Source organism: Zingiber officinale, chromosome 2B, assembly GCF_018446385.1.
Source record: "Zingiber officinale cultivar Zhangliang chromosome 2B, Zo_v1.1, whole genome shotgun sequence".
In the NCBI taxonomy this organism is placed as follows: Eukaryota; Viridiplantae; Streptophyta; class Magnoliopsida; order Zingiberales; family Zingiberaceae; genus Zingiber; species Zingiber officinale.
The window spans coordinates 46,496,034-46,523,673 of record NC_055989.1 but is presented as its reverse complement, the minus strand read 5'-3'; the positions used below and the strand labels follow the sequence as shown (position 1 = coordinate 46,523,673).

The window sequence follows — 27,640 nt, the reverse complement described above, 5'->3', positions numbered from 1 at the left end:
TTATCCTAGATCTATTCTGTGCACAACTCCTTTCTCCTTTATTTACACTTCAGCCTTCGACCTCGTCACTGTTAGCTAGAGCCCTAGAGCCAATCATTTGATGATTGTATATTGGACTTATTGTATCATATTCTATATTGATAAAGGCATTTGGATTTTGGTTATTATACTTACTTGTATTGGTGCCAAATAAACTAAGTATAATAATGTCCCTGAGTAGACGGTTCTCACCTATATCAATCGGTTAGTTGAACCGATAGTGAGATGATATAGGGAACACTACTCTTAATCATTCCTAGTCGAGTATTAACATTCAGGGACAATGTTAATGCAATAAGACTAGCATGTAGGTCAACTCGATGACTTGATCTCACAAGTCATGGATATAGAGATATCAAGTTGACACATGGGTATACATTAGAGAATGTATACTGAATGACCCGCCATGAGAAAGTATCATGGATCGTTATATGAGTGTCATATACTTTCTCATGTGGCTATTAGTATGACTACTAGTCCTTGGACCTGAAGTCACCATAGATCCCTACATAAGGAGTTATCACTACAACAAAATCGCTCATAGACATCAGTGGAACAACAACGGTTTTAGGCTAAAACCGATGTCTTTGAGTATTTTACATCGGTTTTTCTAAAAACCGGTGTCTATGAGCGCAGATTTTAGCTCATAGACATCGGTTTTTTAGGCGATGTCTATGAGCGCCCTTTTTTTCGTTAATAGACATCGATTTTAACATCGGTTTTTAAAATCCGATGTTAATGAACCAAAATAAAATATTTTAATTTTCCCCACAAGCCAAAATCTACCTAAGTGTTTTCCCTCCAAACCTAAATCTTTATCCCGCCCCTTCCTCCGCACGACCATCTCTCTCGCGATAACCTAAACCGAAACCTAAACCTCCGACCATCCGACCATCCGACCATCTCTCTCAGCCTAAACCTAAACCTAAACCTCCGACCATCTCTCTCAGCCTAAACCTAAACCTCCAACCATCTCTCTCAGCCTCATCTCCCTCTTCCCCTTCTTGAATCTCTTCCCCTTCTTAATCGTCTGATTGCTAAAGGTTGAGGATGGGGTTTGGGGTTAACCTCTCTATAAAGCGCCGAAGCCTTTTCTTTTCCCCCGACTTTCTCCCGAGTGCTGCCAAGTACGAGGCCGCCGGCGAGCTCGAACACGTCAAGGGCATCATCAAGTGGGGCACCGACTACCTCCTCAAGACCTTCAACTCCTCTGCCGACACCATCGACAGCATCGTCGCACAGGTAATTAAATCCTTAAAATTATCTCCGTCGCTCTAAATTCAGATCTAGATTTGATGCTCGAGTAAAAAATTAACAGGTCGGCGAAGGAGACACGTCGAAGGGGCCAGATGCTAACGACCACTACTGCTGGATGAGGCCGGAGGACATCGACTACACTCGGCCGGTGTACGAGTGCCACAGCTGCTCCGACCTCGCCAGCAAAATGGCGGCGTCGTTGGCTGCTGCTTCGATCGTGTTTAAGGACAGCAAGACCTACTCCGACAAGCTCGTCCATGGCGCCAAGACTCTGTTCCAGTACGGAAGGCTACAGAGGGGCAGATACAGCCCTGGAGGCACTGATCCCGCCATCTTCTACAACTCCACCGGTTACTGGGATGAGTTTCTGTGGGGCGGCTCATGGCTCTACTTTGCAACTGGAAATTCCTCCTACCTCCAGCTCGCCACTGCTCCAGCCCTGGCCAAGCATGCCGGTGCCTTCTGGGGAGGACCGGATTATGGAGTCTTCAGCTGGGACAACAAGCTCACTGGATCTCAGGTTCTTCTCAGCAGACTCAGACTGTTCTTGAGTCCTGGTTATCCCTACGAAGAAATTCTGAGCACATTCCACAACCAGACGGGCAACATTATGTGCTCATACTTGCCATTTTTCAAGTCATTTAATCGAACCAAAGGTTTGATGGCCCTAAATCTAAGTGTCCCGCTAGATCTTGTTGTTCAAAATCTGATCATATATATCTGAAACTGAAACCATGCAGGTGGCTTGATCCAACTAAACCATGGACATGTTTTGAGAGAGGAGAAAATGGCATCGTCTGCTAATAGTTTGTGCAGGGCAGAACTGGAGAGTAGGGGGTTGAAATGGCGGTCAATGAGGACTTTTGTCGATGACATGTTTTGATGGAGCAAGGAGGGCTTGCTAGGTTTGTCGCTGTGGAGATATTCCATACCTATGTAAGAATCAAACAAATTAGGATTCCTCAAGGCAAAGTGCAAATGTAGGTAAATGACAAGATGAAATTCCATCTTAAATGATCAATGTTTGTTGCTGTTGTTGTTACAGTAGTATATTCATTATGATAGCTATCTGAGAAGGAAAATAAATAGTCATATAGGTCAAGTAGAATACCTTTAGCAATGCCTTTGATGATACAAACTCTTACAGACCAATCAAGGACCTTGTGAATCTCATCGCATTTGACATCTAGATATTCCGACAAACTCCCATTTGCAACAAAATCATAAATGAGGAAACACTCTCCTCTTGCTCTTGAATAACAGAAGCCCCTTAATCCAACTAGGTTCTCATGCCTTAGCAATGTCAATGCCTTCAAACCCATGAGAAACTCAGCTTCCTCTGACTTGCAACTAGTCTTGTTGATCCTCTTCACTGCAACCTCCGTTCCATCGTGTAGTATCCCCTTGTATGTTGCCGCAAAGCTGCTTTTCTTGCTAAGTAAATTCACCTCCGAAAAGTACTGAGTAGCACATTCTATCTCCTCCAAGTTAAACCTATAGATCTGAGGAGCCTCTTGAGATGACCCGATACTGCTCCTCTCATCGGTCATTGGATCCCAGCGGTTGGAGTACTCAAGGCTAATGAGTGGAGAAGCAGTTTGATATGAGCACTTAGCAGTTGGATCAGTGCTATTGAGGCCAACAGCTTATTTTCTGCATAAACCTTTAACATAGTGTTGTAGTAGGTTTCTAAATTAAAACTGTCTATAATTTCTAAATTACTTATAAAGCTATATCCTTTTATGTCGACTTATAATTTATTTTATTAAGATTTTTGAACTTACGCATCACCTTCAGATTTAAGTTAGTTACTTTATTTTCATTGTCTTTGAAGGACTACTGTTATTATATATTTTCCTGATTTCTTGTCATGGTTATTCCTTATCCTCTATCCTTTATGTACTTTCTTTTGCTTTAGATGCTAGAACAAAAAGCAAACTAATGTAACCCAGTGTGCTGATGTAGTTGCTTCAAAAATAAAGCATGGTTAAAGATCCCCAGTAGATGATGCAGTGCTCATTCCTTGCATAAACAAATCCAAACACCAAGCAAGGTATATACAAAAAATACAATGAAGGTCATCTGTAGACACGTTGGAAGGTTTCATACCAAAACATTGTAGTCGTCACCAAAACCTCCAAGGGTCCTTAAATGGGGGAACATAATTTTCCGTAGGAGGGAGGAGACGAAAAGATTCTACCGTCTTTTGAAGTACAGGGCCCAACTGCAGAAAAAACCCAACCGTTCAGAATGTTACGGATTTGAAAGAATTTTAGTTCTGAAACTGGAATCATATGATCCTGAAATCAGGGAGATAATAACAAGTTGTTTTTTTCCTTGTTAATAACTTCATTTTAATAATTTTTCCCAAGTCATGCTTTGCTTTACAACCTAACCATCCACAAGCATTGTCAAGCCTTGGCAACATATATATACATGGATTGGTAAGCTTTAGAAATGTTTGATGACAACTGTGCGGATAGTTTATTTTTGTTCCTTAATGAAACTTCTCTTCATGCAGTAATATGATGAGTGTTGTTGCATCATTCTATAAGGCAATTTTAGCAGTTACAACAGGGATATCTGTGCCCTTCAACAACTTGGCTATTATATACAAGCAACAGGTAGAGTACTATATCTGCCTTTTTCATTGCTAGTTTGAGAGTTACTGCATATTGCCTCATTTAATAGAAGAAAGTCATATAATTTGTCTATCATCTTCTTTGTTGTCTTTGCCCCTAGTTGGAAATTGATAGTTCTCTTGTATTACAATAGGGAAATTATGCAGAAGCGATAGCCTGTAAATTTGATTGGATTATAGTTTTATATTGATTGGATTATAGTTTTAAATTTGATGGAATGCTTGCCTTTATGCACAGAGACTATGCTTTTATCCCTATAAAGATTCATTTGTGTGCTCTTAACAGATCTATTCCTACAACGGTGTTATCTAGGATTAGCATTTATTTTGTTAAATGTGATTTATGCACCTATAATTATTCTGGTGAAGTTAGCATTCTATTAAACTAGATTATGACCTTTGCAGAGAACTTATTGGTAACCAAGGACTTTGTGAAGATAGCAAATTTTGGCCTTGCTCGTGAAGTTCATTCGAAGCCACCATTCACAGAATAGGTTTCAACACACTGGTAAGCATGTTTATGACAAGCACTTGTGATCTTATATTTTTTATTTGATACATGTACACATTTGTTTTAGTTATTTGACATAGGGTGGATTTATGTGTTTTTACAGTTTACAAATCTCAAGTACTCCAGAGTTGAAATTGATGAAATGCAGTTCGAGTGGGCTGAATGCATGCTAGATTACATTTGAAGTGCGGTTCTACCTTGATGTGTTAAAAGAATGTTCTACCTTGATTTTGATATCTATTAGCTAGCTTTTGATGTAAAAAGAATGTTTGGCTATTTTATGGATATTGTTGTAAGAAGATTATTTATATAATTTGTGAATATTTGTGTATTTTATGGATATTATTGAATGAAGAATATTTGTACAATTTGTGAATATTTGTGTATTTTTTTTTTGTTATTGTCAGTTTTAAAATCAAATCTGTGCTGTTAAAAAAAATACATATTACATCGATTTTCCACCGATGTAAAACCGGTGTTATAAAGTAATATTACATCGGTCATTTACCGCTGCCAAAACTGGTGTTATTAACATACAATATTACATCGGTTTTACACCGTGTATGAAACGGTGTCGTTAAGTGATACTACACCGGTTAATAACCGATTCGAAAACCGATGTCGTTAAGTGATACTACACCGGTTTTAACCCGATGTCTAAAATGGCAGACTTTTAACATCGGCTTCATAGACATCGGTCGAAAATCAAATAGACACCGGTGGAAAACCGATGTCTATGAGCGATTTTGTTGTAGTGTATGTACTTTGGTTTCGTCAAACGTCACCCGTAACTGGGTGGACTATAAAGGTGATTACTGGGTATATAACAAATTATGCAGAGGGATGTGAGTGATGTAGATGGGATCTATCCCTCCTATATGACGGGAGAGACATCGGTATTCTTGATAGAGTGAGACCACGAAGTGCATAGCCATGCCCAAATGAGTCAATATAGGATATTGAGCTCATTTGATTTAGTGAGTCTACTTGGAGTTCAAGATTTAGATTGGTCAGAGGATGACACGGTCTATGCCTCACATTGACCAATCTAGATGTCTACACTACAACAAAAATCCTCATAGACATCGGTTTTCCACCGGTGTCTATTACATTTTCGACCGATGTCTATGAAGGCGATGTAAAAGGTCTGTCATTTTAGACATCAGGTTAAAACCGGTGTAGTATCACTTAACGACACCGGTGTTCGAATCGGTTATTAACCGGTGTAGTATCACTTAACGACACCGTTACATCAACGATGTAAAACCGATGTAATATTATATGTTAATAACACCAATTTTGGTAGCGGTATACAACCGATGTAATATTAGTTAATGACACCGATTTTACAGCGGTGGAAAACCGATATAATATCAGTATTTTTTAACAGCACCAATTTGATTTCTGAAACAGTGAAAAACTGACAACAACCAAAAAAATACACAAATATTCATAAATTACACAAATATTCTTCATTCAACAGTATCCATAAAATATACAAACATTCACAAATTACATAAATATTCTTCTTACAACAGTATCCATAAAATACACAAACATTCTTTTTACATCAAAAGCTAATAGATATCAGAATCACGGTAGAACATTCTTTTAACAACACATCAAGGTAGAACATCATGAGTCAAAAATCAAGCTGAGGCTACATTAAATTATGAGAATCAGAATCTGTTCAACTTGCTATACTGCTCCATTCTTCTTGCACCTTTCATTTCCCTAATCTCACCACTTTTCACCATCAAATGCCTAGTTTTCTGAGTTAAAACATCCACTATTCTAATCTGTCAAACAAAAGTATCATTTGGTCTACTTAACTACAGCAAAGAACAAAAATAGAAGAATTATACATGCTGCAGAAGTCCTAGAATATCACCATCAGAAAGAAATTGACATGGGACAATATACACAATTTACATTCCATGCAAATGCATGCATCATCCAAAGTTTTCAAAAATCAAATACCTTTCCTACTCAAACGTAATCTAGCATGCATTCAACCCACTCGAACCGCACTTCATCAATTTCAACTCTGGAGTGCTTGAGATTTGTAAACTGTAAAAACACATAAATAATATATTAGTAAACCAAGACCAAAAATCATAGTTGAAAATGCAATAAGAGCACCAGGTAACAAGATGACTAATTGGAATGCTTAAAAAGATAAACATTCATCAATTATCTCAACCACATCATATAGTGATAGATCTATCATTCCTGGAAACTTAATATAATCCAAACCAGAAATTATTGCAACGAAGTTAATCATAACCTAAGTTCCTATTGCATTTTTAAATTTTTTTATAAGATAGTGGGCATGCTAAAAGATTAACCTGGTTTCCTATTGCACTTGTAATGCAATGAGAGCGGAAATGGTAAAGATGCAATTTTGATTTATTTATTTTTTTCCAAATATCTGCTCTAGCTCTAACGAGGCCAGTCTAGTTTTTCTAATCTCTATCCGTCTAACACTTCAAATCAAGCATTTTGAAAGCTTTTCAGTTTGGTTTTGCAATGAGAACTACCAACAAACTAAATTTGGAATGCAAAATATCTAAACCAAAGAAAGTCCCTTTCTAATTGATACTTAAAAGGAGAGCAGTGTGATATACAAATTGAAATAATTTATGGATGTCTAAAGCAATCTTTTAGAGCATGATTTGATAAATTTAGCTTTGCTCTCCTTCAGCTTAAAATGATCAGAAATGTCTTCGATCATTCACTATTTTATCTTATCTCTCTTGCTGGAAAAGGGTATTCACCTTATTGTTGTGTAAGCTATCATCAAACTAGTGATGATTGATCACGAGGCTAAAAGCCTATTTTCATCTATACTTCCAACCCAGGTTGAGATATTTTCTTAGCATATAGGTAGGAAGACATTTACCTCTCCCTGCAAAAATATGTATCTGATGTGCTCAAGGAACTGAGATATTGGAAGTTAAGCCAATTGATATCCTTACAGATTCAAATGTCAAATTAATGTACAGACAGAAGGAGCCATTGATTGATAGAAAGGTGCAAAAGACTAGCTGAAAATTGAACTACCTCACACTATACTCTTCAAGAGCAGGGACATCAATTCTTTAAGGCTTCAAGTCATGATGATTTGAAGGAAAAGAATTGTGTGTATCTAAAGAGTGCTCTAATAAAAAAAATCTTGTTTGGAAATCAATGTAACGTTCAAATTATGGGCAGGTTCTCCTATGAATAGCAGGCTTACATCTCACCCTTGCATCCTTTTGGGAGGCAATCTAATTTGATAAACGAGCAAAAAGAGATACTATAGTCAGATTGAATGCAAAGGCAAAGAACACTATTAATACATACTGCATGTAAGCTTCTCTAGGTTAAGCAGAAAGTGATCGAGTTCAGATGTGCTCCTAAAGGACCAACAAAGCTATATAATGTCAAGAGAGTTACCATAAACAACCTCCATCTCTTTTCTACAAGAGGAAAATCATATAGAGATCAATTGTCGCTTAGTTAGAGTGAAAGCTATATATAATGGGTACTTTCCTAAGCGAAAACTTGGTAACATGAAAAAAAAACAAGATGATGCATAGAGCAATCATACACAACTCTAAGATGATGTGGACAAGTGACAATCAAATAATGATCTGTATTATAAATAGTCTAGTGTTTATGAACACATTGAACATATTGAAGATCATAGCCACCACCCGTGCCACAATTATGTCCAAAAAGATCAGCTAGGTACACATGCACTTTGACACGAATTAATAATTTGATTCCTTACTATTGTCCAACCTGATTAGTGTTTATTACTTGGCATGTGTCCACAATTTAATTTTTTACTATTTTCCTTAATTTGATATCATCTGAACCTAATAATAATTATTTTCAACAAGAAAGAAGGCTTACCGCCCATGTCCAGAATCAGATATTGACCCACAAGAAATAAGGCTTACCGCCCAACTATGCAATCTAATAATATCCACTATCTAGCTTGTTCATATTCATATAGTTCTCATGCGTGTTCAATATTCTCCCAGATATGATGAGTACAATAATTCAAACTACATGTCATAATCATGCGATCGAAAAAATCAAGATCTTTGTTTGCACAACATGGAATTACTGTATAATAAAACACCTGAAAGAACAGAAAATGATTAAGCAACATATGTTGGCATCAGTCACATCATATGGTAATGCTTAAATACTCAGCATTAAATCCATAAAACCACCACATTTTAAAGCAGTAAACTTATGTTTACAGAGTGCTATTACAACTTGCTAAGTTGTTAGTAACGGGGCCAGCAACAGCATACCTTTTCTATATTGTCCATCATTATTCCTTTAACCTCAGTTATATGAGCTTTCAGCTTTGAAAGTCTGCTCATTTCCTCTGGATGATTTATGCAATACTCCATATGCTCCTTCAGCCTTGGACTGTAAAAAGCAGTCACATGTTAAAGTATGACCAAACAACTACAACTAAACTAACAAACTGTAAAATCCCACTATTTCTAGTTGCAAATGTTTTTAACTGAAAATTCCAATTAAGTTTATGTGAATGCAAACAAACTTAATGTTGTTAGAATTGAGACCTTACCTAAGAGTTGTGAGGCAACATGGTTAGATCATAGTATCAGAGAGCCTAAACCAATTCAGGTCTTCAGAATGAGGTTCATCTAAAAGCTAAGTTGGGTCATGGATCTTCAGATACTAGTGCCCTGATCTCAATTGGGTTTAGTGCTCATACATTTAGAGAAAGCTCCACCCTTACTGAATCTGACACTGTTTCACCTTAATAATAATCTTGGTAGAGACCATCTCCTAAAAGATCCATCCATCCTTCAAGGTTAAAGTAGATTACATATGCTAATAGAGACTAACCTAGTTAAGCCTTGTTGATCATTTCCTAACTGCCTGCATAAATTGACAAATCTAATCCATCTTGTGTCTTTAACTTAATAAAAAAAATTAATCAAGTGAGAAACCTTACTTAACCCTCAAACCCAAGCAAACAAAGCAAAATCATTCACCCAAGTCCACCAGTTAACCAAAAGGCCATTCAGGGTAAGGAATAAGCAGTTTGTGCATCTTAAAGACAATAGAATTTTGACACTAACCCTTGAAGAAATCTTGATACTAGATTCAACTACATGTCTGAAAGAACTTCAGTAAATAAGAAAGCAAGAGGATCAAATTATAAAGAACTGCGAGACATACAAGTAAGATCAATCTATAACCATCACAATCATGATAAACAACTCAACTCAAATTATACATTAATCATTATAATTTCATTCTATGACACGACAAGATCTAAGTTTGATACTTAATTCTATTTCTAGTTACAATTAAGTTTGATGGCAGGACATAACTACTTTTCAAATGATTCTGTATAGTTTATCAGGAAAATTGATATATATCTATGTGTGTGTGTGTATCACAAAATGCGTGTAACATTTGGCTACATAATGTGAATTTGGCTCAAGTGCTTAAACTAAAAAAGTTAGCAAATTCTAATAAGATGACTTGTACATCTTATAAGCAAGATTGCATCGTTGGGAAATCCTAAAAATTCCAAATCATAGACTAAATCTCCATGAACTCTAATAGAAACACCAAGTCAGGATATTTAATGACAACATACCACAGCAATGATAATAACAAGATCATTCCAATGAGATTCTGGCGCAAGGGGAACTGCAATGCTATCACTTCCTCTAGCATCCTGAAAAATAGCACTATCAAGTCATCAACTGATAAAATTTGAACATACCATCAATTGAAACTTCATGACTTATCATTTTTAACTTACATCACCCATCGCCCATTTAACAAAACCACCATACAGACTACGACACGCGCTACCTGATCCCTGCCTACACAACAATGCCACACAAATTTGCACCATGTATTACATGTCTACTGTAATTGCCATTTCACCATATTACTAAGCCCTGGATTCTTTTACACAAGATAGCAGTAGAATAAATCTACAGTGGAGGCCAATGAACAAACATTTACACTATGAGCACCACAGGTAAATGAGATCATTGACAATTGTAAATTCATTGTAGGAACACAAACCTCGCTATAGATGAAAGCTTTCCGTGATCCTGGTCTACGTTCATTAGCTTTGCCAGGGTGAAAACTATCAGAAATACATTTCATTAGAGCCATTTTCGAAGCAATAATCATACACTACAGGGAAGACAAGTTCTAACCAAGGCAAGCAAAGCCAGCAGCTGAAGAAGCCAACCCTACAGCAGTGGGGAAGTTATTATAAGAAGCAATGTGGACATGCAGTTTCTGCCAATCTTCCTTCCTGATCAGGACGCCTTTGTCCACATCCTCCACATCTCTCGCGAGCTTCCTGATTTCCCTCAAACAATTCTGGAACCTGTCCCCGGAAATAGAAATCTCCTACAAAATCAGAAAAAAGTTACTAGATTTAATCCCATCAAAATCATCAGCTCACTTAGACTAAGAGTTGCATACCAAGATTTAAGTGGGGGGAGTTTACCTGGCCATTAAGCCACATCCAATCGCGATCGAAGGTGGGGCTAACGGCGACGGTGGTAGTGGCAGAGAGGTGGTCGGGATCGAGGGTGATGCTGATGCAATCGTTCACGGGGAGGATGAGGGCCCCGTCGCGCTTCCCCCAGCAATCAAAATGAAAAAAAAAAATAAGCACTCGTCTCGGCGCACCCACCTGTAGGGGTCCTCCTCCTCCGGGTCGGTGGGCTCGACGCCGGTGTTTTCATGGGAAGCCAGAGGAAGACTGCAGAAGATATTGACGTCCACAGTACGGACGAGCTCTTCTTGTACCTGCTCGTTGAGCCGAGCGGAGCCGGATTGCACGAAGTCGACGAGCTCTGACAGCGTCTGCCGCTTCACCTCCTTCTCGCGGGCCAACTTGAGCGTGTCAGAGAAATCGAAGAGCACAGAGCAGATCCAGAGTTTGCGGAGAAAGAGCGCCTGGCGCTCGAGTACGGGCACATCGCGGAAGAGCGGGAGGGACTCGATTTGCGGGACGACACCGGGGGCTGGGGAGGAGTGCAATTGGAGGGGGGAGCTGGAATCGGCGCCTGAGGAGCGGGAGGCAAAAGAAAGCTCCTCAGCCTGAGGAGCGGGATCGGCGCTGAGGATTAGGGTTTCTATTTATGATGGGCAAGGAGAAGCTCAAAAGAAAACGCGCTAAGAAAGTCCTCCAGAATTTTGATTCGTAGACATTGAATTTTAAAAACTGCTGTTAAAATCGATGTCTATTAACGAAAAAAAAAGTGCTCATAGACATCGCCTAAAAACCCGATGTCTATGAGCGAAAATCTGTACTCATAGACATCGGTTTTTGGAAAAACCGATGTAAAATACTCAAAGACATCGGTTTTTGCTTAAAACCGTTGTTGTTCCACCGATGTCTATGAGGATTTTTCTTGTAGTGCTAGGATAGAAGGACACTTGTCATATATTGTGAGGAGTCACAAGGTGATGTCGGATCTCAACATTCTTGTAACATTGGGTAGTAATGATGTGTTGCTAGATACCGCTCATTACTTATGTTCCTAAATGGGTTAGGGGCATTGCCAATGTTACAAGAACCTATAGGGTCACACACTAAGGACAATTAGATGGAGATTAGGTTCATATGATGAACCAAGAGGATTAGATTCATTTGATGAATCAAATTAGATTAAGAGTAATCCTAATTGGGCTAACTTGAGTTCGACTCAAGTTGATTCATGTGTTCAATGAGTCTAATTTAGATTATGACTCATTGAATAAATTTAATTAAATGAATTAGATTCATTATATTAAGTTGGCTTGAATCAAATGGTTAGATTAGATCAACCATGGAAGAGATTTGGTTAAGTTTGACTTGACTTGAGAGGAAGATTAAAAGTCAAGTTTGACTTGACTTTATGCCACCTCATTGGTGAGTTGGCATTGATGTGGACCAATGATGTTACTACACATCATCATGGGTGCCATCTCATGGAGGTTACAACTCTTTAATGGCTCCACATTAATTGCACTTAATGTGGAAATGGGAGTTACATTCTTTTGAATGTGGCCGGCCACTATTGTAGGGGAATGAAATGAATTTTTCATTCAAGCCTCATTCACTTCATCCTCTTCCTCAAGTTTTTGCTCCCTCCCCTCTCCTCCTCCTTGGCCGAATACCACATAGGTGCTAGCACACCTTGGTTTTGGTCTTCTCCATCTAGTGTTGTTTGTGTGGATACTTCTAGAGGAGTATCTATTTTGATACTCTAGAGATCCGGCATTTTGGACGAGCGGGATTCACGTCGGGCACGCATCAAGGGTATAAACATCTTAACCTTTGTAGATTTAGTGTAAATCGAAGTTTTTTAACTCGTACTCGAAATTTTCGAATTTTTCCTTTACACGGATCCGGTGGCATGGGTGATTCGGGGTTTCCGCGACGCGAAAAGCGGTTTTCGCGGCCCGAAAAACCCAATAGTGGTATCAGAGCCACGTGCAAAACGAGTACAAGTTTCGTTTCATATTTTTATGAAAAATATAAATCTATAAACTTTCTGTAAATTGATGTTTTTATAGTTTTAATGGGTTATTTTCTCATAGTAACGAAGCACAAGTGTTTAGACACTTGTAGGCTTCGACTACCGAGAAGTTTTTCACGAAAAGGTGAAGTTTCGACCCCAAAACGTTTTGGGATAGCAGGCTTAGGCGCTATTGGATCGCTTAGGAGCAACTCGCGATGGTTAGATCGCCGGTAGGGGTACTTTCCCTAACCCCGCAAGGGGATTTGCTCCGCGATTGCGCCCGAAATCGCTAATCGGGACCGCCGAAAAAAATTTACCCATAAAATTGTAAAATTATGAAAAAATTACAGAAAATTATGAAAAATATATAATTTAGAATTATATATTGATTTTGTGATAGTCATGGCCCAATAGACCCAATTATATTGGAAATTTGTGTTGTAATTTATAATACGGCCTGCGTGCCGTCATTTGTGTTTGCGTGTGCTGTATATCATTCGTGACCTGCGCGTCGTGTCTCTCTTTTATATATTCTTGTTGTAAATTAGATTTAGACTCGAATGTAACTCGAGTTTCAAAATTGTAATGTACAAAATTGGAGCGGTGGAAGGTCCACTCGAGACGGAGTTACGAGGAGGGCACGAGCAACACAAGGTGGTCAAAAGGAAAGCGCTTAAGAAGCTGTTGACCCTAGGTTGACCATCTGATCTTCTCATTGGCTTGAGAAGATCGTAGTAGGGCCATGACTAAATCATAAAAAATTATTTAATTAATTGATTTTGTGTATGTGATGCATAATTTAGTAATTAATTAGTGTCTTACGATTAGATTAGATCTAAATCGTGCACAAGATGCACCCTTACGATTAGATTAGATCTACATCGTGTACAAGATGCACTCTATCAAATAGATTAGATCTATCATGTATTTGATACACATCAACGTTTAGATTAGATCTAAATTACATCAACTCTAATGTCTACCATGCCGTGATACCTACCACTACCTCGATCGCATGCTGTTGTTGAATCTGCCAAAGCAGAGCAACACATACTATCTTGGTAGGGTACGGAGGGACAATCTTGGTCCCGCCTATCAATGCATGGGTGAATACAAACTCAATTAGATTGAGTATTCCTAGTTTACTCGGTTGGATCGAGTACAACTATAGGCATTCTTCCAATAGTTGGAAAGGTAGGACAAAATCACGTTTATATTAATTCTCGGGCGTATTAGCCAAAGCTAACTCGAGTTTTAATATAAATGTGGATTTTATCCTATAAACAAGAGTTGCATAGAGATGTAATTGGTAATCATTACCTACCGATCATACTAAGTCTTGGGCGTATTAGCCAAAGCTAACTCAAGGGTTAGTATGATGTGGATCTTGTCCCACATAAATTATAGAATTCAGTGGGAGCATCATTTAGTTAAAGGTCTAATTAAATGATTTAGAATATGATATTTATTTCTGCTTTTATTTCTGTTGTAGATTACCATGACGTCGAATACGAACACCTTCTCCCTGCGATCTGTCCTTGAGAAGGACAAGCTCAACGGAGCAAACTTCCTGGACTGGTACAAGAACCTGAGAATAGTTCTCACTCAGGAACGTAAACTGTACGTTCTGGAGCAGCCCATTCCGGAGGCTCCTCCTGCCAATGCCCCGCGAGCTGACAAAGATGCTTATAAGAAGCATCAAGATGACGCATTAGATGTGTCATGTCTAATGCTCATGACCATGAACTCTGAGCTTCAGAAGCAACACGAGTTAATGGGCGCTTACGATATGGTTGAACATCTTCGTCAACTGTATCAAGGTCAAGCGAGGCATGAGAGATTTGAGATCTCAAGGGCACTGTTTCAGTGCAAGATGTCAGACGGGGCTCCTGTAGGCCCATATGTACTCAAAATGATTGGGTACATAGAGAACCTACAAAGGTTGGGGTTCCCACTTGGCCAAGAGCTGGCCACTGACCTGATCTTGCAATCCTTGCCGGATAGCTACAGTCAATTCATTCTAAACTACAATATGAACGAGATTGACAAGCCACTGCCCGAGCTGCTTAGCATGTTAAGAACTGCTGAGCTAAACCTTAAGAAGGCTAAGCCCAACACTGTTCTGATGGTTCAGAAACATAAGGGCAAGGGCAAGCCCAAAGGCAAGGGAAAGTCCCAAGTCAAGGGCAAAGGCAAGGCACTGAAGCCTAAAGGAGGGGTCGCCAAGGATGCTACCTGCTTCCACTGCGGTCAGACCGGAAGAGGAACTGCAAGGTATAATTGGAGGATCTTAAGAAGAAGCAAAGTGAGACTTCCACTTCAGGTATATATGTTATAGAAGTCAATCTATCTATTTCTACATCATGGGTATTAGATACTGGATGTGCTTCTCACATTTGTACTGATGTGCAGGCGCTGAGAAATAGCAGGGCATTGACAAAGGGCGAGGTGGACCTACGAGTAGGCAATGGAGCACGGGTTGCTGCTGTTGCTGTAGGGACTTACTGTCTATCTCTGCCCTCTGGGCTTGTACTAGAGTTAGTCGATTGTTGTTATGTGCCTGCATTAACTAAGAACATTATATCAGTTTCTTGTTTGGACAAGAAAGGTTTCTCGTTTACTATAAAGAACAAATGTTGTTCCGTCTATTTAAACGATATGTTCTATTGTAGTGCACCTCTGATAAATGGACTCTATATTCTAGACCTTGAGAGCCCTATATATAACGTAAATACCAAGAGGTTCAAGTCAAATGACATGAACCAAACCTACCTTTGGCACTGTCTCTTAGGTCATATAAATGACAAGCGCTTATCCCAGTTCCATAAGGATGGTTTGTTGGACTCATTTGATTTTGAATCATATGAGATATGCGAGTCATGCCTACGAGGCAAGATGACCAAGACTCCCTTTAGTGGGCACAGCGAGAGAGCAACTGATTTATTAGGACTCATACATAGTGATGTATGTGGCCCTTTCAATGTTGCTGCTAGAGGCGGTTATAGGTACTTCATCACATTTACTGATGATTTCAGTAGATATGGTTATGTGTACTTGATGACACATAAGTCTGAATCCTTTGAAAAGTTCAAAGAATTCAAGAATGAAGTACAGAACCAGCTTGGCAAGAGTATTAAGATACTTCGATCCGATCGAGGTGGAGAATACCTTAGCCATGAGTTCCGTGACTATCTAGCTGAGTGTGGGATTCTATCCCAACTCACTCCTCCTGGAACATCACAGTGGAATGGTGTATCCGAAAGGAGGAATCGTACCCTATTAGATATGGTACGATCGATGATGAGTCACACAGATCTTCCGACATACATATGGGGCTATGCTCTAGACACGGCAGCTTTTATACTCAACCGAGTTCCATCCAAGGCCGTGATAAAGACACCATATAGGATATGGACTGGGAGAGATGCCCAGGTGTCTTTCATGAGGATTTGGGGTTGTGAGGCTTACGTTAGACGTCAAGTCTCAGACAAATTAGGACTCAAATCCGACAAGTGCTACTTTATTGGATATCCCAAGGAAACTAAGGGATATTACTTCTACATTCCCAGTCAGCACAAGGTAGTTGTGGCAAAGACTGGGGTCTTTCTAGAAAGGGACTTTGTTTCTAGAAAGACTAGTGGGAGCGCGTTCGATCTTGAAGAAGTTCAAGATGCGAACAATAGCACTGATGACTCGATGGAAATTGAACTGGAGCCACAAAGTGTTGTGGATGATGTTCCACAAGGAGTTGAGGAACAACAACCAGTTCAAGTAGACATACCTCTTCGTAGGTCTGATAGGGTACGTCGTCAGCCTGAGAGATACTCATTTCTCTTGTCTGACCATGATGACATTGTGCTCATAGAGGATGAGCCTACCACCTATCAGGAAGCTGTGATGAGACCAGATTCCGAGAAATGGCTAGAAGCCATGAGATCCGAAATGGAATCCATGTACACCAACCAAGTATGGACTTTGGTTGATCCACCTGAAGGGGTAAAACTCATTGGGTGTAAGTGGGTCTTTAAGAGAAAGACTGACATGGATGGACTTATTTATAAGGGTCGCTTGGTAGCTAAAGGTTTCAAGCAGATTCATGGTATTGACTATGATGAAACCTTTTCTCCAGTAGCGATGTTTAAGTCCATTCGGATCATGCTTGCTATTGCAGCCTACCATGACTATGAGATATGGCAGATGGATGTCAAAACCACGTTTCTGAATGGAAACCTACTCGAGGATGTGTACATGACACAACCTGAGGGTTTTGTAGATCCACAGCATACTAGCAGAGTATGCAAGCTGCATAGGTCCATTTATGGACTAAAGCAAGCTTCTCGGAGCTGGAATCTTCGTTTCGATGATGCAATCAAATAGTTTGGTTTCATCAAGAACGAAGATGAGCCTTGTGTCTTCAAGAAGGTTGTAGGGGATATAGTTGTCTTCCTCATATTGTATGTGGATGACATACTACTCATTGGGAAGGACATCCCTTTGCTTCAGTCTGTCAAGACTTGGCTAGGGAGTTGCTTCTCAATGAAGGACTTAGGTGAGGCATCCCGCATTCTAGGGATACAGATCTATAGAGATAGATCTAAGAGATTGCTTGGCCTAAATCAGAGTACATACATTGACAAGGTACTCCTTCGGTTTGCCATGCAGAACTCCAAGAAGGGATTTCTGCCGATGTCACATGGCGTGAGTCTTTCGAAGACTCAAGGTCCCTCTTCTAGAGAGGAGAGAGACCGCATGGATCAGATCCCTTATGCTTCAGCCATAGGATCTATCATGTACGCCATGCTATGTACTCGACCTGATGTCTCGTATGCTTTGAGCATGACGAGCAGATACCAGTCAGATCCAGGTGAAAGTCACTGGATAGCGGTCAAGAATATTCTTAAGTACTTAAGAAGGACTAAAGAATATTTCTTGATATATGGAGGCGATGATGAGCTAGCTGTAAAGGGTTACAGTGATGCTAGCTTCCAGACCGACCAGGATGATTATCGATCGCAGTCAGGGTTCGTGTTTTTCATAAATGGTGGTGCTGTGAGCTGGAAGAGTTCGAAGCAGGACACAGTCACTGATTCTACAACAGAGGCAGCAAAGGAGGCAGTTTGGATCCGCAAGTTCATCACTGAACTTGGGGTGGTTCCTAGCATTGCTGACCCCATTGAGCTCTATTGTGACAACAATGGAGCTATAGCACTGGCGAAGGAACCTCGCTCACACCAGCGGACCAAACACATACTACGGAGCTTCCATCTCATTCGAGAGATTATCGAGAGAGGAGATGTGAAGATTTGCAGAGTACCTACAGAGGCTAACATCGCAGATCCCTTGACCAAGGCTTTGGCACAGAGGAAGCATGATGGTCACACTAGGTCATTTGGGCTTAGAGCCTACACTGATTGGCACTAGTGCTAGTGGGAGATTGTTAGCTAGAGCCCTAGAGCCAATCATTTGATGATTGTATATTGGACTTATTGTATCATATTCTATATTGATAAAGGCATTTGGATTTTGGTTATTATACTTACTTGTATTGGTGCCAAATAAATTAAGTATAATAATGTCCCTGAGTAGACGGTTCTCACCTATATCAATCGGTTAGTTGAACCGATAGTGAGATGATATAGGGAACACTACTCTTAATCATTCCTAGTCGAGTATTAACATTCAGGGACAATATTAATGCAATAAGACTAGCATGTAGGTCAACTCGATGACTTGATCTCACAAGTCATGGATATAGAGATATCAAGTTGACACATGGGTATACATTAGAGAATGTATACTGAATGACCCGCCATGAGAAAGTATCATGGATCGTTATATGAGTGTCATATACTTTCTCATGTGGCTATTAGTATGACTACTAGTCCTTGGACCTGAAGTCACCATAGATCCCTACATAAGGAGTTATGTACTTTGGTTTCGTCAAACGTCACCCGTAACTGGATGGACTATAAAGGCGATTACTGGGTATATAACAAATTATGCAGAGGGATGTGAGTGATGTAGATGGGATCTATCCCTCCTATATGACGGGAGAGACATCGGTATTCTTGATTGAGTGAGACCACGAAGTGCATGGTCATGCCCAAATGAGTCAATATAGGATATTGAGCTCATTTGATTTAGTGAGTCTACTTGGAGTTCAAGATTTAGATTGGTCAGAGGATGACACGGTCTATGCCTCACATTGACCAATCTAGATGTCTAGGATAGAAGGACACTTGTCATATATTGTGAGGAGTCACAATTAGTAGTCACAAGGTGATGTTGGATCTCAACATTCTTGTAACATTGGGTAGTAATGATGTGTTGTTAGATACCGCTCATTACTTATGTTCCTAAATGGGTTTAGGGGAATTGCCAACGTTACAAGAACCTATAGGGTCACACACTAAGGACAATTAGATGGAGATTAGGTTCATATGATGAACCAAGAGGATTAGATTCATTTGATGAATCAAATTAGATTAAGAGTAATCCTAATTGGGCTAACTTGAGTTCGACTCAAGTTGATTCATGTGTTCAATGAGTCTAATTTAGATTATGACTCATTGAATCAATTTAATTAAATGAATTAGATTCATTATATTAAGTTGGCTTGAATCAAATGGTTAGATTAGATCAACCATGGAAGAGATTTGGTTAAGTTTGACTTGACTTGAGAGGAAGATTAAAAGTCAAGTTTGACTTGACTTTATGCCACCTCATTGGTGAGTTGGCATTGATGTGGACCAATGATGTTACTACACATCATCATGGGTGCCATCTCATGGAGGTTACAACTCTTTAATGGCTCCACATTAATTGCACTTAATGTGGAAATGGGAGTTACATTCTTTTGAATGTGGCCGACCACTATTGTAGGGGAATGAAATGAATTTTTCATTCAAGCCTCATTTACTTCATCCTCTTCCTCAAGTTTTTGCTCTCTCCCCTCTCCTCCTCCTTGGCCGAATACCACATAGGTGCTAGCACACCTTGGTTTTGGTCTTCTCCATCTAGAGTTGTTTGTGTGGATACTTCTAGAGGAGTATCTATTTTGATACTCTAGAGATCCGGCATTTTGGACAAGTGGGATTCACGTCGGGCACGCATCAAGGGTATAAACATCTTAACCTTTGTAGATTTAGTGTAAATCGAAGTTTTTTAACTCGTACTCGAAATTTTCGAATTTTTCCTTTGCACGGATCCGGTGGCATGGGTGATTCGGGGTTTCCGCGACGCGAAAAGCGATTTTCGCGGTCCGAAAAATCCAACAGTCACTTCATCGCTCTGCCATAAAATAGGAAAGAGAGAAATAGAAGAGGAGGATGGAGAAGATGTAGAATCTCATGGTTGTCGTCTCTTCTTCATCTCTCTCTTCGCATGTTGCTACAGCACCACCGTCATTGAGTGGTTAAAATCTTAAAACTGAGAGTGTCGCTAGGTCGAGAGAATTGGGCGAAGGTGACTGAGTAAATAGAGCGTTGGAAGACAGGCGCCCAAAGCGGTAGCTTGGGCTACTTCCATCCAACTTCCCCTCTGGCCATCTTCTGCTTTCCATCCCTCCCTTCCTCCCTCTCGCTTTTATCTGCATTGGTTGGAGACTCTTCTTTCGACTAGATTGGGTCGTTTATTCATCAGTACCTTCTTTTTCTTTGATTTCACTTTTTTTTCTCCCTTTAATCCTTTCCAATTTGTTGATCTCTTCTCATCGCAGTTTTTTATTGATCTTTTTCTTTCTAAAACCTACTTATTTTTTCTCACTAGTTTCGACACTAATCTTTAAAAATATTCCTCTTTCAATGTTGTGTGCTTGGCCCTCTACAAGATTTTCTTTTCATTGGATAAATGTTTGTCATTGGGATGTTGAAAAAGTCAACAATTTAAAGATTACGTATAGCCACAGCAACATTAGAATCTAACACATTGGTTGGTAACTAGGATTTCATCTTTTATGTCTTATGATGGTTGTGGTGGTGCCAGTGAGGATGCTAAATATTAGAATTTAATAATTTGTTGGTAATTAGGGTTCCATGTGTCTGTTAAAATGAATATGATAAATTCTTTCTTTGAGATTGGTTTGTGTAAATTGGTAAGGTTCTATCATTTTAGAAATTATAACTTCCATGACTTTTTTTTCTAAATTTGGTGGCATATTCAGGCAATGATTTTAATCACCATACTTAGAAATAACGACGGTAAATCATCAAAAAAGGATTTGTGAGTTAAATTATATATTAAATGCTCTTGATTAAATCACTCCAGTGATTGCATTTGTCAATTTTTGATACTACATCACAATAGCAACATATCCTTGCAACTGTAGTCCTAAAATATTATGTTAATGAAATCTAGCTATGCATGTTGGAGGAACCATTGGAATAGAGATCATTCGCCAAATTGAAGGTCCACTTGATGCAATATTTGTATCAATTGGAGGTGGTGGATTAATAGTAATGCTTATATAAAATGAGTTCGTCCAGAGGTTTGCGCATTTGATAATATCTTTTGATTTCAAGTACAGCCTTTGACTTCAATGTTTGAGCATTATACCATTAGACCATCCATTTATATTTGGTTGGCAAGGAATATAAACTGATATTATACTTAACTACTCACTCTTGAATACATAGCAAAGAATATTTTACTATTAGTTGATTGATTTATATTTTGTTATAGAACTTGGATAAATTCATAGGATAGTACAATAATCTCTTTGAGAATATTATATTATAGATCATTCTGTTCTATAGCTGGAGTTGAGTTATATGCTTATTTTCAGCTTGCTTTTTAGTATCATTTACCTAGCATGTTACATTAATTTTACCTAGAAGTTATAGTGTAATTACATTTATCTGTTCTTTTACAGGTGAAGATCATTGGTGTTGAGCCCTCTGATGCCAATGCAATGGCATTATCTTTATATCATGGTCAGCGGATCATGTTAGATCAAGTTGGTGGATTTTCTAATGGTGTAGCAATTAAGGTAGTTAGAGAAGAAACATTTTGCCTATGCCAAGAATTTGTTGACGGTGTGGTTCTTGTCAGTCATGATGCAATCTGTGCATCTATTAAGGTAATTATCTTACATTTGTATTATATGGAACTACCCCAATATTTTACCAATGGGTTATGGTTGGGTGTTCTATGCAAAATTCTTCCTGTGCAAAAGGGAAAAAAGACAAGATAAGCTTTTGATCCTATATTCCTTTGTACAAATTAAGTCTCATCCTTTAATATCAGTGTATTGGATATAAGTGTGTGAATCCCATGCATGTAACCAGGCTATTTAAGGATTTTTGAGGGCGTAGCTATTGTTCGCATGTCATAGCTAAGTATGTAGTATTTTACTAGGAATTCAAAGTAACTAACAGTCATAGTTGATTTCTAAGCATTGGTTTGATGGCTAATACATAGTCCTAAAAGTTATGTGATCCTAGAACCAGCTGGATTTTTAACCAACTGAAACACTTATTCTCTTATAGGATATGTTTGAGGATAAAAGGAGCATCCTAGAATCAGCTGGAGCTCTTTCTCTAGCTGGTGCAGAAGCTTACTGCAAGAACTATGGGCTGAAATGTGCAAGTATTGTTGCAATAACTAATGGTGCCAACATGAACTTTGATGGACTAAGGTTGGTCAAAAATGAGAGGTTGTACTTGCAACAATTCTACTTGAGGAGCATGGGAGCTTCAAGATGTTTTTGAAATATTGCTGTTAGGATATTATGATTGCTATCTCTATTTCTTGCATGTTGTTTAAATATTTTCTATCATAGGTTAATGCTCAATTTCTATAGAGAACTACATGTTAGTTTTTATGCAACTGTCAAGATTACGAAAATTGACTTTCTATTCTTGCCCCATAGTGGAATTTACTATCAAGACATTGATATTTCATCAACCAAAGTATGCTCTGAAGATCTTATTTTCTTGTTATGCAATGGCTGGTCCATTTTGACTTCTACTAGATTTAGATTTCAAGAGACCTTCCATTCAAAATTTGATCTCGTGACTTGAGCTAGATTGACCATAGTCTAACTATTTAAACTTCTGGTATGTAATAAGTCAAAATAGCATGTTCATTAAGCATTTTATAGAAACTGCCTTTGCATTCTGAAGACACTTTTTTTTCTTCTCTTTTAGTAGCTTAATATTCTGTCTGACATGAGTGTCTAATGTAGCAGATAAATCATAGATAGATACCCAGCATGCCTATCTGAGGCCTCTTGGAATAGGTTAGATTCTTGTTGATATCTTTAAGATTATGAAATTCCTAGAAGAATGGAAGTCGGTGGAGCCTACTTCTTGATTTAAATTGCCTCTCTGTATCTCTCATACTATGTTGTTTCATTGAAATTGCAATGATCTTGGACATCGATAAGGAGAAGGGACCCCAGCTCTACAAATGCGATCCAGCTGGCCATTTCTTTGGGCACAAGGTATGCAGAATTTAAAATATATTTGTTTTACTTGCCTTTATGTCTTAGTAATCTCTGGTATTATGCCACTGTTGAGTGGATAATGAGTATGTACAATGAGTCTTATTGATGAGTATGCCACTATTGGAGCCTTTAGGTCAATACAATGAGTTATTACCTACATTCGAATTTATGTTCTTATTTATTGATGATTGGTAATATGTTTTTCAGTCAGTTGTCAACTATTTAATTTTATAGCTAGTTCTCTATTTAATTAAAATGTTATGAATATGTAAGTTTTATTTAGGATGTTTATATGTGATCCTTCCACTTTCCTATCATATGTACTTGTGCTTTTGCTATCCATTCAGCACATATGCATATAACTTCAGTGGACTATGGTTGTTATTTCTAAGTAATCATTTCCAGGATGTTTTTATGGTGTTGGTGTTTGTGCTGAATTTGGTAGTTCGCTTTTCCCTTTTGTTTTAGTGTTTCTCTTCAACTCATTGTATGCTTCATTATTGTTATCCTTCATTAAGTGTTTATAGATAACATTGCCTTTTATAACTTTTTTCATTAAATTTACCTTCTTATCTTTTCAATGGCAGATGAAGCCAGAGTTATGGAGTTTAATCTCAAATCCATATGGAGAAGCCCTAATGGAACTATAAGGAATATTTTAAATGATTTGCTCATAGTCCTTGCCTTTGCTAACTAATATTGTAATACTTTGATTATTTCCTTTTGCCCATTACATAGGTTGAAGTATAGTTGTTTCTATTTTTGGCCAATTTAAGACATGCTAGATTACATGTTGACACTTGGGCAGAGAGCTTGGACAGTCAAGCAATACTCGTAAACATTGCAGAGGAGAGGCCACGTCGTACTTTTGATATCAAAAAACTGAAATATTATTTATCAGAATGATTTAGGTGACATGATATCGTTACTTGTATGAATTTATTTTTGAGGGTTATGTTTACTTTGCAGTAATGTACACTTTAAGCCTCCAAATTATCAGACAAGAAGTGACTAAATTGGGTTTCAGTTAATATGGTTTGCTACAAGTTTGCATATATATTTAGCTACAAGTTTGTATATATAAGAAGTGATCTTAAATTGGGATGATATATTTATATTTGTAGAAAATAGTTTATTGTATATATATTTATTGACATTGGTTTATTATTCTCTAATGTGTGTTGAGAAATGACAACGGTTAAAATGACATGTTGAGAAATGACAACGTTTAAAATAGACAAACGACAACAGTTAAAAATCATTGCCTTATACTAAAAAAAAAAACCATCTAAATTTGATGAGTGAAACGGTAAAAAATCGTTGCTAAAGGTCTAAAAATATCATTATAGATTTACGTGTTGTGAAAGATAAGAATGTTTAAAGCCAACGATTTAAAATTATTGTCTTTTTTACTTTAAACACAACAGTTATAAACTGTTGTCTTTTTAGAACAAAATTTGTTGTCTCTTTACCACATACACAATAGTTTAGCTTGAAATACAATGATGAAAAACTGTTGTGCTTCAAATGAAGAGGCAACGGTTTTTAACCGTTGTCTTTGAACGCTCCTATCTTTTTCAACGCGTCGATTTATAATGATTTTTTTGGAGTTTTTCACAATAATTTTTCACCATTGTCTTTAAGCAGATTTATTGTAGTGGGTATTTCCTTTAACTGAACTTTCTAGACCATCACCTTGAAATGAGAGTCAATCTTCTACAAGGGATGGACTTAATATCACTACAAGAAAAAAACTAAAAGACAACGCTTTTTATGCATGGTCTACGTGGCTAAAAAAGTATTGTTAAAAGCATTGCTATTAAAAGTTTACTCAAAGACAACACTTAAAAAGTGTTATCATATGTTGCAAAGACAACAACACTTTTACAACTTTTAAGAAACATTATCATTTTATTTTTTTGCAAAACCAGTCTCTTTTAAAAAAGACAATAATTTTTTAATGGATAAAAAAGTAATGTCTTTTTTAAATATAATTTTTTTTGAAAAATATAATTCTATTTACAAATAGAGAATATGACACAAACTTTATAAACAAAAAATATAAATATCCACCATCTTTTTTAAAATAGAATTGTTTAGCAAAAGATACAACTTTATGCAATTCAAATAGAAAATATATAAACATAATTCACAAACTTTATATCCATATTAAGTCTAAACAAAAGTAAAACTAACTCTTGGATTGAATCTTTCGGGTAACATTGTATCTTCTAGGAATGAGTACTCTTTCTTGGCAAAAAAAAAACTTTTATTTTCAGTTTCTTTCTTGCCTTTGAAGCAGGAAACCTTTAAAATTTATGGTAGCATGCAAGTAAAAAAAAAATTAGAAAACATAAAATAGAACTAAGTAATGGATTTTATCTTGTACATGCTAGAAAACAATAGATAATTAATTCATTAACTACAATTAATCAATGTAAATAATATAAGAGATATACAAGAGAGTTTAACTCATGTGTCATTAGAACATGGGAAAAGCAGATTATAACTATTTTCAATTTGCTAAACATAAATAACAATGCAAAAGGGCTATGATTTTTAATTAGTTAGCAAACTAAAGGGGGCAAAAGAAGAAAGGCAAGAATCTACCCCCGAATACATTGAATTAAAATATTTTCAACTAGCACAATATATAGCTTCTTTGGAATCCTATTCAAGTGCATGACAAAAAAGATTTTGCTATGATTCATAAGCATTACCAAGAAAGCATTTTGAATTAGTGGTTGAGTTAACTAGTTAATTACTTAACTCTCTCATCTATGTGGATCTTGACTTAAATGTAGATCAGACAATTATTTATAAAAATTATGTAAAAGAATGACCGTAAATATTGTATATGACAATATTATACTAATATGAAATGTCTCTAAAAGGATAAGTAAAGCTAAGAATATTAGACACAAGTTGACTTGGCCGGAGATAAAACTGAAAGCAACTTGAAACAATACAAATATATAAATGAGTTGGCACTAATCAATGCATTTGCAAAAATAATTTATTTTTAAAATATTAATAATTTTTACATCATATAATTAATTTTTTTAGAAATTTAACTAATCTTACACCATATAAATTTATTTTTGAAATATATATAGTTATAATTATTATGTTATATAGTTTTTTATTTACATGAAGTGATATGATTTACACGAAGTGACATGAATTTCCACGTATCCTTAAATGCCTAAAATCAACCAATTTATCAATATGATGGATCAAACAAACTGTTTGAACACAACATATGTCTGCTATACATTAATGTTCAGATTGGATCCTTTCAATCCCATATTATCCTAAGGTCTGTATTGTTTTTCCTAAGGTTGTCAGATTGGATCCTTTCAACCACTTAGAGCCCTATGGTCCCTATTGTTTTTCCTAAGGCAGTTAATCTAGTAGAAGCAAATATCTAGATTGTTTTTTGCAAACAATTGTTTAGGTGAATGAAGGAAAAATATAGGAATAAACATAATAGAGACCTGGAAAAATGTAAGACCCTTGCTATAGTAGTTTTTTGCAAATGCTTCAACATGAATGAAGCAAATACCTTTCCCAAGTGAGCACCTTCAATTTGACCTGGACGATCTGCTAGTGTTGCTTCAGAGGAATATTTCAGAGCTCGTAACATGGGATCGCCATCCAGTCGACCAAGATTGGGCATTAATGTTGTAAGAGGATAGTCAGTAATATCAAGTTTTGCAAGTGTGATGGCTGCTAGAAGCATTGATTGACTATCATTTGGAAGTCCCTTGAGAAGAAAGATAAATTTGAGTAAGATATCAACAAATATGACTTTCGGCAGTGCATCATTAACGATGCACGGTTAGGGCACACCATTAATAATAGTTTTTACAGTGCGGCCAATGATGTGCGCTGCAGATAGTATTATATTTATACAAATGATGATGCGCAGAAAAAGTACACTCTCAATAAATTTTTCTATAGCATGAAATCACATGACCATGTCTCTTCTCCCATGGCCAGGCAGCACAGGGTTGTGCTAAAAGGCACGACTATGTCATTCTTCTAGAGCCTAGGAAGTCCCTAGTCGTTGGATTTCACATGGCCATGTCTTTTTTCTAGAGAAGATGCAGAGTTAGGTCATGTGAATCCATAGGGTCGTGTGTGATTTCCAGAAACTAAGTAGACCTTGGCCATGTAGATCCACACGGTCGTGGCACGTGCCATGCCTAACCCATGCCAAGTGC

At 37.6% G+C, this 27,640-nt stretch overlaps 2 protein-coding genes across 2 annotated transcripts; one reads left to right on the top strand and one right to left on the bottom strand.

Annotated features, from left to right (window-relative positions):
- Positions 1-1,089: 1,089 nt before the first annotated feature.
- LOC122048260 (endoglucanase 10-like) lies at positions 1,090-2,194 on the top strand. Its single transcript, XM_042609853.1, has 3 exons — positions 1,090-1,281; positions 1,358-1,952; positions 2,037-2,194. Exons 1-3 carry the CDS (start codon positions 1,090-1,092, stop codon positions 2,177-2,179), a joined length of 930 nt encoding a protein of 309 aa, XP_042465787.1. The 3' UTR covers positions 2,180-2,194.
- A 64-nt stretch (positions 2,195-2,258) lies between these two features.
- On the bottom strand, positions 2,259-2,846 carry LOC122048259 (LRR receptor kinase SERK2-like). Its single transcript, XM_042609852.1, has 2 exons — positions 2,408-2,846; positions 2,259-2,365 (listed from the first exon to the last, which is right to left on the bottom strand). The coding sequence occupies exons 1-2, from the start codon at positions 2,844-2,846 to the stop codon at positions 2,259-2,261; spliced, it is 546 nt and encodes a 181-aa protein (XP_042465786.1).
- Between the last annotated feature and the right edge of the window lie 24,794 nt (positions 2,847-27,640).

Excerpts from the sequence above, each read along its gene's own strand:
- LOC122048259 (XM_042609852.1), bottom strand. The coding sequence starts at position 2,846 with ATGACCGATGAGAGGAGCAGTATCGGGTCATCTCAAGAGGCTCCTCAG. Across the intron at positions 2,366-2,407 it reads CATCAAAGGCATTGCTAAAG|ATAGCTATCATAATGAATAT; the intron begins GTATTCTACTTG and ends TTTCCTTCTCAG.
- LOC122048260 (XM_042609853.1), top strand. The coding sequence starts at position 1,090 with ATGGGGTTTGGGGTTAACCTCTCTATAAAGCGCCGAAGCCTTTTCTTT. Across the intron at positions 1,282-1,357 it reads TCGACAGCATCGTCGCACAG|GTCGGCGAAGGAGACACGTC; the intron begins GTAATTAAATCC and ends AAAAATTAACAG. Across the intron at positions 1,953-2,036 it reads GTCATTTAATCGAACCAAAG|GTGGCTTGATCCAACTAAAC; the intron begins GTTTGATGGCCC and ends GAAACCATGCAG.